This window comes from Raphanus sativus, chromosome 4 (assembly GCF_000801105.2).
Source record: "Raphanus sativus cultivar WK10039 chromosome 4, ASM80110v3, whole genome shotgun sequence".
In the NCBI taxonomy this organism is placed as follows: domain Eukaryota; kingdom Viridiplantae; phylum Streptophyta; class Magnoliopsida; order Brassicales; family Brassicaceae; genus Raphanus; species Raphanus sativus.
The window spans coordinates 36,517,280-36,529,440 of record NC_079514.1 but is presented as its reverse complement, the minus strand read 5'-3'; the positions used below and the strand labels follow the sequence as shown (position 1 = coordinate 36,529,440).

Here is a 12,161-nt window from a genome sequence, read left to right as displayed (position 1 = left end):
GCGGGTTTCAACTTGAGCTACGTCACCCATGCAACTTGACTTAGAAGAAGATAGAGAGTGAAGTCTCTGTATATTGGCTTTGTGGTAAAGTATGGCGGCTAAGTGGCTAATTGCCACTCAATTTACAATAATGTTTCTAATTTAATGATAGTGCATATACTCCCGGTAGATTAAAAGAGAAACACTACAACCTTTAAATCATTAACATGTATCATCATGAAAATCAATTTAATTTTTTTAGAAAACTTAATTTGATTCATCTAAACATATAGTATACTTTTCATTAACCTAATCATATAATTAACTATAATATAAAATTATTCTTCATTATTTCCTTAAATAGAATATACGGGATTATCTAATCTGATCAAAATATATATGATAATTAAAGAGTTTAAATAATAAAGATTTGTTAATAATTTGTACATTCTCTATCATTTTGTTTTATAATAATATTATTAAAATAAATTAGACAATTAAATCAACCAAATAAAAAATCGATATTTCTATATATGTTATATTTTAAAATTTTAATCGAATATAAATTAATAAAATTATAAGAAATCTCACTTTTAATTTTTTTATCAATGGTTTAATTTTTATTTATAAGAAGATACAAATGTTCATAAAATTGTATGAGTAAGATGTCTTATTTAATAAATGTTATAAATTATATATATATATATATATATTAATATTAATATTGTTTAAATTAAATTATATAATATATAAAATGAATAAATATTTAAGTTTCAAATTTTGTATTGAACAAATACTAAGACACACCCCATCTCGAACTCAAACACAGTTAGACACATTTAAAATTAGGTCTATTAGAGTACCCATTTAGAATCCAAAAATTTACATAAACTCATTTAGACCTATTTAGACACATTTAAACTATTATTGATTTAATTTTTCATTATATTAACAAAATTAAAGAAAAACAAATAAAAAAAATTAACTGATTTTTATTATATAAACGCAAATCAAATTGTCATGGTAAAATTGTAAAATCGTTTATTTCCGCCAAAACCGTAAAATCAAATTTTCTATCAAAACCGTAAAAATTAAGTTTTCCCTTCAAAACCATAAAATCAAGTTTTTCGCCAAAACTGTAAAATCGAGTTTTTCAGTCAAATCGTTAAATCGAGTTTCCCACCAAAACCATAAAATCAAGTTTCCCGCCAAAATTGTAAAAAAAATCGAGTTTTCCCGCCAAAACCGTAAAACCGAGTTTTTCCACCAAAACCATAAAACCGACTTTTCCCATCAAAACCGCAAAACCGAGTTTTCCCTCCAAAACAGCAAAACCGATTTTTTCTGTCAAAATGCAAAACAGAATTTTTCCGCCAAAACGTAAAATCAAAATTTTCCGCCAAAATGCAAAACAGAATTTTCCCGTCAAAATCGTAAAATCGAGTTTTCTTGTCAAAACCGTTAAATCGAGTTTCCCGCCAAACCCGTAAAACCGAGTTTCCCGCCAAAATCGAGTTTTCCCGCTAAAAACCGTAAAATCGAGTTTCCCACCAAAACGTAAAATCGAGTTTTCCCGCCAAAATCGTAAAATCGAGTTTTCCCGCCAAAATCGTAAAATCGATTTTTCCGTTAAAATCGATTTTACGATTTTTACGATTTTTCCATCAAAAAATCACATTTTTCACAAAAGATAATTAATTAATTATATTAAGTTAAATGGGTAAATAGGGTTCCTACTAATTTTAAGTAAAACCTCATTTATTAAATGAGTCTTAACAAAACTACTCATTTAAAACCGATTAAACTAAATAGGTCTATATGGACATTTATTTTTTGAGAAACCCATTAAAAAACTCACGAAACTTGTTAAGTTTGTATTACATTGGTATAGATCAAAATGGTTTGTATTATGTTTGATTATCTATATAGCGTCCAAAAAATATCATTGATATTAATCTGTTTGTTATGATTATTTCCTTAAATATTTTTATGTATTAAGTTAAAAATAATAAAATATGTACGTAGAATATTTTTAAGTTTGGTAGGATATCTCTTCAACAAAATTAAGGAAATTATGAGTTAATGTATGGAATATTACTTCAACTTAAATATAGGTTGAATTATGTGGTGTTAGTCTAACTAATGGGTTTAATAACTTTTCATAGGTAGATTTTTATTATTTAATAAGTACAATGAATATTGTTAAGTTTGTATTAAAATGGTATACATCAAAATGATTTGTATTATGTTCGATTATTTATATAGCGTGATTATTTCCTTAAGTATTTTTTATGTATTAAGTGAATAATAATAAAATATGTACATAGAATATTGTTAAGTTTGTTAGGATATCTTTTCAACGACATTAAAGAAATTACTAGATTTCGATCCGCACAATCGTGCGGGTTTTATTTTCAGTTTTATATGCATACTAGATTCTGACCCGCCCTTTGAAAGGGCGGGTATATTTCTTAATGAGATGTTTTTTTGGTTTTTTATTTGATTAGTTTGAATGGTATGGATCCGATAAAAGAGAAGCCGAACCCTGACATTCAAACCCAGATCTTGGTGTACTCGTTCGATTTGGAAAAGAGACGAAGATGCTGAGAGTTATGACAGAAGAACTTTAACAAATCCATAAGGTAAATTCCAATTAAACATATTTGTCTTTCTTTTTGATCTCATTCTGTTTAAATGATTAATGGAAAAGAAAGCAAAAAATAGTTTTTTTTAATCGGTTTTGCATGTTGGATCCAGTGACTTATATTATTATTGCTAAGAGATTGAAGGTGTTGTGATGACTCCGAAGAAAACTGACTTGTTTAGATTTCGATACTTACAACGTGTATTCATACGTTTGTTAAACTTGGTATATATTATGTATTTACGTCCTCTATAATATAGAAACAGATAAAAAATTTATATTTTGTTTGAGTTCCAAGTTTTGTTGTCTAAGAAGTGAAATACAACCAAACTGAGATAAGATAAGTGTACTTGATCAAGAGAAACACCTAAGAGATAAGGAACAGAATGGAACAGATAATGGTAATTTAATTTTTAACTACTTGAAACACACGAAACTAATGTTTTATTTTTCTTTCACAGTGGTTATAGCCTTATAGGTCAGGAGAAACACCTAAGAGATAAGGAACATAACGGAACAGCTGAGAAGTGATCAAACGAAGAATACATGGGTATAGATTAACACATTAGGAATGGAACTAATTTTCTATAAAGCTATTTTCCCTTATTCTTAGTGTCTTTTAAAAAAAAATTGTGAGGTTTGTCAACGGTAGTGTTGAAACAATTCATTCAAATGGAAATATTTTTCATTAAACATTGATAAAAGTAAGCACTATCACGGTTGTGTTTATTTGAAAGTGTTATATATTTTACTGTAAATCTTGTAATATTTTTATATAATATAGATTGTCCTCTATTTTATATTGTGAACTGCAGGAATTACCAGATGTTGTCATCAAGGCATGAACTACAACCAATCTGAAAAAGATAAGTGTTGTCCTGAATATAGTCTATACTGTTTTATACCCATTCATGGTTTAATTGAAAACAAATTTAAAGAATATATAATAATCATACTATTTTAAAAGCAGAATTCAATGTTTTTTAAACAGTTAATATACGCAAGGAGAAACAACAAAGGAGATATGGAAAAAACCGTTCTGAAATGAAGCATGCCTATGAAACAGTTTATTACATAAATCAGGTAATATACTACTCAATTCGTATTAGTACTGTATTAGGGATGCGGTGGCTGTAGACAAATGTCAGTATAAAAAAAAAAGAGTAGATAATGTAAAACGTAAACCTGTGTGCATGTCAGTATCTCAGAAATGGTTTTATACCCAAATTCATTCCAAGGATCAACTTTCGGTTGAGTCTCAAAGTTTGCTTCAGGAACAACTTGTTTCCCTTCATTTGTTTCAACAATACTCAATCATCATTAAGTTTGTAACTGACATTACATTAGAACCAAAAATAATAAGAACCTGATTAGCATAGCAATAAAGTTTAATAATTCAAAGAAAGGTTCTTAAAACATTTACACTTCCTTTATGATAGGGTTGAAAACCAATTTGGAGGAATCATAAGCATTTGATATTTGGAGATTACCAAAGAAATTAGTAACAATTAGAAATCACAGTTAAATAAAAAAAAATAAAAAAATAAATGTATATATATAAATCATACCTCTAAATGAACCGATTTTAGCAAGTGCACAAACAACACTACGCTCTCATCACTGTGAATTTATGTCAACTTTTTAGTCTTATACTGCGAGAGTCTTTAACTGAACAAAATAATAGGAAAATTCACGGATGAATTTATGAGATTAGAATTAGCTACCTGATGTTTCTTAAGGTGAACTCTGATTATTTTTAACTCATTTCCATAGATTGAAGAAATTCAAAGCTCCCCAACATCTATGGCTTGTCCAACGATGTCTACATTTAACAAAAACAGTAAGATTAATATAATTGACTGATGTAAAGATAAATATAGTAAAATATTATTACTTTAATTGTTAAAATAAATATAGTAAAATATGAATAAGTAAAAAGAGGTACCAATTAAAAAGCCATTCTCTAATCTTCCACTCAAAACAGAATCAAATTCTGGTAAGGATAGAAACATGTCATCATTCTGGAAATCACAGGGCTTAAAGAATGCACTGATCCCCCAAAGATCTCAAATAGTTCTTCCTATAAGTAGCATGAACTCTGATCCCCTGGAAGAATTTTTTTTTTAAAGAAAAATACATTAGAAGACGAATACAGTTAAACAAATCATAAACTGGTGACAAAAAAAATCGCAATATATACTTTTTTCTGCGAGTATGATCTCTAAATTCTCACCAAAGTTATAATGTGATGGTTTCTATGTGTGTATGACTTTGGCTTCAATCATCCAAGTTGGTTTCCCCGGCCTCTTCGTACACCATCTTTCTCTTAGAAGACATTATATGAGAAATGTTTTGAATTCTGTGTTATTTCTTTGAAGTTAAAATGTTGTATATATAGGAAAACAAAAGGTCAACTGTTTAGGATATTCGAAATCAATATTGTTTGGCAAAATTCGCCGTATCTTAAGTAAATTTTATATCTTGAAGATCAAGTGTATTCAAGTTATGGTAAATTAGATTTTCTTGTTTATTATAATATAGATTTAAGTTATTAAATGCTGTGGTTTTTATGCAATTGGTTGTTATTGATATTTAGAATATATGAAAATATTTAGATTGCTCAGCTATTTATAATTTACTATATTCGGTTGTGTTAATTTAACAACTTTCCGACATTTTAGTTAATTTTAGTAAATTTAAAATTTTATGTAAGTTTTTAGTCTATAGACGGTTACTGATTCGAAAAAGATTGATATTTATATTTAGAATATTCGATATTGTTAGGTATGGAAATTCTGAAAATTTAATTGATTAGAAATTTTTTGGCGTTTGAAATAGTTGTTTATATTTATTGTTATTGGTCCGTAAAGCTTTGCGATTTCTTGTTTTGATTATGTGTATTTCCCATGTAAAAGTTTATTCTATAATCAATATTTAAGTTACCAATTTTTGCGATTTTGTTTTGATTGGTTGTTATTAATGGTGACAAATATATAAAAAAAAATTGGATTTTATGATTTCATTTGTATTGCATACCATACATAAATACATATCAGAAAACAATCTACAAAAGCAATTACAAAAATTAAAATGTAAGATTTAATAATTTTGAATTATGCAAATCGTTTGTTACAAAACCATTGAAGCTTTGGTATTATGTTTTCTGATGAACAAAAAATTGATTTGAAGTGATGAATGTTTGTGGAACCGATATTAACATATCAATGTATTGTTTTTAAGTGGAACTTTGCAGATTCTAATAAACGTTGAAAGATCAGTGTGCATGGAATATCATCATCAATTTACTGCAGAATTGATACATATACTATTTAATAAACGAAAACCAGTGTTTTCTAGCAACTGAAGTTTGTTCTAAAGCATATGTAACTATCATCTGTAAATTTTTTATATGAATGTGTCATTCAGAAAAAAGAAAATGTCGATGTGTATCTGTCAATGAAACTCCGTGATTTTCCTGAATTAAAAAAAAACAGAAAATACAGAATTAAATTAAAAGCATATCATTAAAATATTCTAGTGGCATGAAGCTGTAAATATTGTTAAAGCAGAAGGGCACCTCAAAAAAGGGCATTGTGTTTTAAAGTATAGATATATTTATTTAGATCATTAGTAGTGTACATTTTTAATTTTAATCATATAATTAAAATATAAATAAAGCTATTTTAAATACAATAGTATATAGTTTGCATGTTGTAAATAATCAATTGTCTAAACTATTGTACGTATTTTTTTCTTCTTATTATATATTTATTTATTGTATTTACATTTAGTTATTAATATGTGCATGAAAAACATATTTGAAAATTATTTTTATTTAATTTATGTTAAATTTTTACCCGTCTTTCAAAACTGAATTTCTTTTTGCAGTATTTTCTATATTTATTCATTTTACACAATATATTATTATATTTACAAAAGTGAAAGATATGTTAATTTTTGTACATGTAGTATATAGTCTGTTAATGTTAAGCTATTTTGTCATTATATTATAGTTTTAGATAAGTATTTTATTTTTATAAAAATAAAAATTAAAAATTTATCAATTTAATATAGTTTTATCATATTAAGTTCAATATGAAAAAAATAACATGATTGATTGTGATTATATAATGGATAAAATAAGATATAATATTTTATTTTTCATTTTATAAAAGACAACTGAATATATTAATGTATAATATTTCAAAACTAATTTCAGAATTATTTAAAAAATTTATATATAATTTTGAAAATTAACATCTTGTTAAGATATTTTTAATAGATTTTCGAAATTTAAAATATATATATATATATATTTAAATTTTAAATGAAAAGATATCAAAAGATATTATAATTAAACTGTTAGAATATGTGTATGTTAACCAATCCTGATTTTTAGGATTAATATATTAGAAATGATATATTATTGAACCATATGTTTAGTAATTAATGAATGGTAAGTCATTTCTAGTTAAGGGTTCATTTTTTAAAATATCACACATGAATCAAGGTTGTGACTTCTGTTTTAATATAATAGATGAGTTAATGTATGGAATATTACTCCTGCTTAAATATAGGTTGAATTATGTGGTGTTAGTCTAACTAATGGGGTCAATATAATTATAAATTATTTAATCTTCAATAAGTTATTAAAATTATAACTTTCAACTAATTAAAATAAATAAATAACTAACTGTAATATTGTTATTAACCATATTTATTAATAATTATTATATTTTATCACAACAGTATGTTTTTATGTTTAAAATTTTATTATATATTTATATTGGTAATTTATTATTAAACCACTGCAATATTTCATAATCAACTTGTCACAAATATTTCACAAACGCAACAATTTTAAAACGTTATGCCAGTCATACAAAATGCTATATAACGCTTGAAACCGCAAATTCCCGTATCCTCAAACTACATGGTAAATGATTAAATTCCAAAGAAATAACTAGATCCCAAAACTAGTTTATCTATGGTAGTTGTATTATTAGTTTAATTGTGTCAGCACTTGAGATGTGTAGTTTTAACACCGGGGTGGTAAACTTTTTACCCCAATATCCATTTTATTGATATAGATATGAAAATAAGATAAGAGATATATCAATTACAAACACATATATAACACAAATATGATGAAATTTGCATATTTCGATATAAATAGATGATATATCATTTTTTGTTGTATTTTCATCAAGAGAATGAAAGCCGATAAGGTGCAAAATAATAAGAAAAATAGATCATGTAAGACTAGTATAACTGATACAACTAGTATAAGGTCGAGAAAATAGGTATGGCTAGTATATAGCGTGGAAATTTTATTCGAAAGAGAACATTACAGTTACAAAACGTGACAGTACCAACCTCAAGCTTGTGGTTGATAGGAGAAACCGTTAACCGTGAGGCCTCCATCAACACAAATGGTCTGACCAGTAATATAAGAAGCTGCAGGAAGACACAAGAAGACCACTAGTGATGCAACTTCATTCGGCTCTCCAGCTCGACCAAGTGGAGTTCTACCGAACAGTTCTTCCCTGAACCCGACGTCCTCAAGATACTTCCAGAAACAGAAAGGGAGAGATGATTAGAGGAATTCAGATAGCTAAATTCAAACAAAAAAAATAAATGAAACTCATTTTTATTATTATTACAGGTTGGGCCAACGGGGTCTTGATGATATTAGGTGCAACAGCGTTGGCTCGTATGCCGTCTTTTGCCCATTCACATGCCAAATTTCTAGCTAGCTGATTTAAAGCTCCTTCAAAAGAAATCAACATAACATTAATTAAGTAAAAGAAAAAAAAACTGCTTCAATTCTAGCTAGTAATAGATGTGTGGTTACCTTTGGTTAGACTGTAAATGGATCCGCCGCTCATGGATACAACTCCTGCAACAGAGGACATGTAGACGATGCTTCCATAGCCTGAAGCCTTTAGGAGAGGATGTGAAAGCTGGCTAAGATGATAAGCAGACTCCAAGTTTATGGAGATATGAAACGAGAAATCTGCAGCCGTATATTCTGTTGTTGGCTTTCCCCGAAGTACACCCACATTGTTCACCTTTGTTTTACCACCACAAAGAGGATATTTTCAAATTTTGCTTTAAACAAATATATGTAAGGGTCGTTTTACTCACGAAAATGTTGAGTTTGCTATCAAACAGCGAGGAGACAGTTTGCATGAGTGTTTCTCTCTCGGGACGAGAGGTTACATCACAGACTGAGCCACTCACTTGAAACCCTTTCTTTTCCCATTCACTTAAACTTTGATTGAGCAAAGTTTCAGATATGTCGCATACATGGACTTTGGCCCCAAAGCTAACTAACTCTTCTACTATGGCATACCTAAAACGTTCCACAAACTTAAATTCCTTGAAATCTTGACCATTCAGTAGAGGATGAGCTGATATAGATCTAACAAAGAAGAAAGACAAACCCGATTCCGCTGGCTCCACCGGTTACAAGAGCATTCATACCTTGAAGACTCCATCTCTTATCCATCTTTTTTTTAATCTCTATATCAGGTGTGATTAGTAACGACCAGAATCGCCACAGATTATATACAGCAAATGAATGATTCTGCCTGTTTGTGTGGTGGAAATAGCAAGCACTCGTAAGAGACTAAAATATCTAAAATGGTGGTCCAAGACACAGAAAATTTTGACTTTACAACCAATCTTCGACTAAAAAGACTTTAGTCATTTGTCTCCTTTAATAGTAACTTCACTCGCAAGAGGCAACCGAACCAGGTCTCGAAATAGTCAACAAATTATGCAAATGCTTCCAAGTTTTCTAAATCAGTTAAAATCTACAAACCAACAACACCTTAATATTTATAAAAGCATTATTACACAGGAGACTTTGAGAGTTTAAAGACAGCTGCAGAAGAAAAAAAAACACGACAACACCATTTTCAAGCCTGTGCCGGTTGTAGATAGGAGAAGCCATTAACAGTGAGACCTCCATCAACACTGTGAAGATAAAACCGTGATGACCAAGTCACATCAACAATTCAAAAGTGTGCTCAAGTGTTAACTCAAGTTCTAACCACGGTAAGTGTAAACTCAACTATGGTTAGACACTCTTTTGGGACCACTTGTTGGAAACGGCTACTTCGCCGCCTGAAGTGTTCGTACGTTGTCCTCCTTGTCTCCAAAAGATGAAAAGCAAGTTTGGATTGTTGTGAAACCGCGTTTTGGACTCTGCATCTCAGCGATCAAGTTCAGATGGAAGCGTTTGCGTTAGGTCAAGCTTACAAGGTCAAGACTTCAGTATAAATAGAATCTTGTTGTATTGAGAGAGAGTTAGAGTGTACAAGTCATAAGTACAAAGAGATAGCTAGAAGAGAGAAAACTAAGAAAGGTCTAAGCTTTGTGTTTTCTCTAGCTTTAGAAGTTGACAGAGTGAGTCTTGAGTGCTAGTGAAGGGCATCAAGGCGGGGTCGCTTGTAACTTCTCTTGTAATAGCTATCTGTTTCTAGTGGATTCCGAGTCAAGGACTCGGCCAGACGTAGTGACCCTCGTTAACGGGCGCGAACTGGTTAAAGTCTTGTGTGTGCTCCCTCTCTTACTGTCTTTATCTTCTTCCTCCATACTCTGTTTCGAAGTTCACTCCTCTGTTTCTCTCTGTTCCTTACTCTGTTTTTTCTGCAACTCTCTGTTCTTGGTTTGTTGGGGTCTTAAACCGGGGAAAGTCGACGCCTTTGGTTGAAAGGAACCTAACAGAGTGGTATCAGAGCACTGGTTCAGCGTTCAACGGTCTTACAAGCGTTGAACCATGACTTCGGCTCGAATAGAAGTTGAGAAGTTTGATGGTCGTGGCGACTACACGATGTGGAAAGAGAAACTCATGGCTCACCTAGACATTCTAGGCCTGAGCGTTGCTCTCAAGGAAGTGGTGGAAACTGAAGCTGTGACGGACCCATCTGCTGAAACTAAGCAGACTGATGAAGAAGCTAAGGTTAGTGCTGAAAAGTTGGAAGCTTTAGACGAGAAAAGAAGAAAGGCGAGAAGTACCATCGTCTTAAGCGTGACAGATAGGGTTCTTAGGAAGATAAAGAAAGAGCAAACTGCAGCTGCGATGATAGGTGCTCTAGATAAGCTATACATGTCAAAGGCTCTTCCTAACCGAATCTATCTCAAGCAAAAGCTCTATGGATTCAAGATGTCGGAGAATCTATCCATAGAGGGTAACATTGACGAGTTTCTACAGATTATTACAGATCTGGAGAACACTAACGTTCAAGTCTCTGATGAGGACCAGGCTATCCTGCTTCTCATGTCACTTCCAAAACCTTTTGACCAGCTTAGAGACACTCTAAAGTATGGTACTGGAAGATCCATACTGACGCTTGATGAGGTGATTGCTGCTATTTACTCAAAAGAACTTGAGTTTGGGTCTACCAAGAAGAGCATCAAGGGTCAAGCTGAAGGACTCTACGCTAAAGCTAAAAGTGAAAGCAGAGGAAGGTCTGAAGGTAGGGAGAAAGGCAACAAGTCCCAAAGATCTAGATCTAAGTCAAGATCTAAGAAGGGCTGTTGGAACTGTGGTGAGGAAGGTCATTTCAAAGCCACCTGTCCAAACAAGAACAAAGGCCAAGCTCGGCCTAAAGGTGAATTATCTGGAGGAACTGGTAACATTGCGGAGGCTGCAGGGCTCTATGTGTCAGAAGCTCTATCTTCTACCGACGTACATCTAGAAGATGAGTGGGTGATGGACACTGGCTGCAGCTACCACATGACTCACAAGAAAGAATGGTTTGAAGATCTAAATGAAGAAGCTGGAGGTTCGGTGAGAATGGGAAATCAAACAGTTGCAAGAGTAAGAGGAGTTGGTACCGTGAGGGTCAAGAATGAAGCAGGTCTCAGTGTTCTCTTGACTAATGTCAGGTATATACCTGAGATGGATAGGAATCTGTTGTCACTCGGAACTATGGAGAAAGATGGCTACAAGTTTGAGTCAGAGAATGGGATTCTTACCATCAAAGCTGGAGATCAAATCCTATTGACTGGGAGGAGATATGATACATTGTACCTGTTACAATGGAGACTTGCAACTCGGGAAGCTCTCACTGTGAGACAAGACGATATTGTTCTATGGCACCGAAGGCTCGGTCATATGAGCATGAAAAACATGACCATCATGCTCAAGAAGGGCTTCTTGGATAGAAAGAAGGTCTCAAGCATGGAACCTTGTGAAGACTGCATCTATGGAAGAGCCAGAAGAGTGGGTTTCAACTTGGCTCAACATGATACCAAAGACAAGTTAGAGTACGTTCACTCTGACTTATGAGGAGCTCCATCAGTGCCAATATCTCATGGAAGATGTCAATACTTCATCTCTTTCGTTGATGACTACACCAGGAAGGTGTGGGTGTACTTTCTGAAAACGAAAGATGAAGCTTTTGACCGGTTTGTTGAGTGGATCAGTCTAGTGGAGAACCAAAGTGAGAAGAAGGTGAAGACACTGAGAACTGATAATGGCCTCGAGTTCTGTAACCGAAGATTTGATGAATTCTGTGAAGCTAAA

At 31.5% G+C, this 12,161-nt stretch overlaps 1 protein-coding gene and 1 long non-coding RNA gene across 11 annotated transcripts; one reads left to right on the top strand and one right to left on the bottom strand.

Moving 5' to 3' along the window:
* The first annotated feature begins 2,392 nt into the window (after positions 1 to 2,392).
* Positions 2,393 to 8,157, top strand: LOC108848592 (uncharacterized). Of its 6 annotated transcripts, none has more exons than XR_008944905.1 (5): positions 2,393 to 2,621; positions 3,085 to 3,173; positions 3,439 to 3,706; positions 4,397 to 4,463; positions 8,020 to 8,140. It is a non-coding gene; the product is annotated as an uncharacterized LOC108848592 (long non-coding RNA). The 6 variants fall into 6 exon arrangements; XR_001949065.2 differs by lacking the exon at positions 8,020 to 8,140 and adding an exon at positions 5,864 to 6,060; XR_008944904.1 differs by lacking the exon at positions 8,020 to 8,140 and adding an exon at positions 4,914 to 4,930.
* Positions 4,089 to 9,309, bottom strand: LOC108848590 (tropinone reductase homolog At2g29310). Of its 5 annotated transcripts, XR_008944902.1 has the most exons (9): positions 9,070 to 9,309; positions 8,771 to 8,978; positions 8,478 to 8,694; positions 8,287 to 8,393; positions 8,000 to 8,192; positions 4,857 to 4,948; positions 4,569 to 4,729; positions 4,348 to 4,445; positions 4,089 to 4,243 (listed from the first exon to the last, which is right to left on the bottom strand). XR_008944902.1 is itself a non-coding variant. In XM_057008412.1 (6 exons), the coding sequence occupies exons 1-5, from the start codon at positions 9,132 to 9,134 to the stop codon at positions 8,001 to 8,003; spliced, it is 789 nt and encodes a 262-aa protein (XP_056864392.1). In that variant the 5' UTR covers positions 9,135 to 9,308; the 3' UTR covers positions 5,960 to 6,098; position 8,000. The 5 variants fall into 5 exon arrangements, 2 of the variants coding, with proteins under 2 accessions (XP_056864392.1, XP_018477487.1); XR_008944901.1 differs by having other exon boundaries at positions 4,089 to 4,445; XR_008944903.1 differs by lacking the exon at positions 4,857 to 4,948 and having other exon boundaries at positions 4,089 to 4,445.
* Positions 9,310 to 12,161: the final 2,852 nt, after the last annotated feature.

Bases quoted from the DNA above. Each gene is read 5' to 3' on its own strand.
- LOC108848590 (XM_057008412.1), bottom strand. From the start codon at position 9,134: ATGGATAAGAGATGGAGTCTTCAAGGTATGAATGCTCTTGTAACCGGT. The intron at 8,394-8,477 runs GTAACCACACAT...TTTCTTTTGAAG, and splicing joins CATTTACAGTCTAACCAAAG to GAGCTTTAAATCAGCTAGCT. The intron at 8,193-8,286 runs GTAATAATAATA...TGTTTCTGGAAG, and splicing joins AGACCCCGTTGGCCCAACCT to TATCTTGAGGACGTCGGGTT.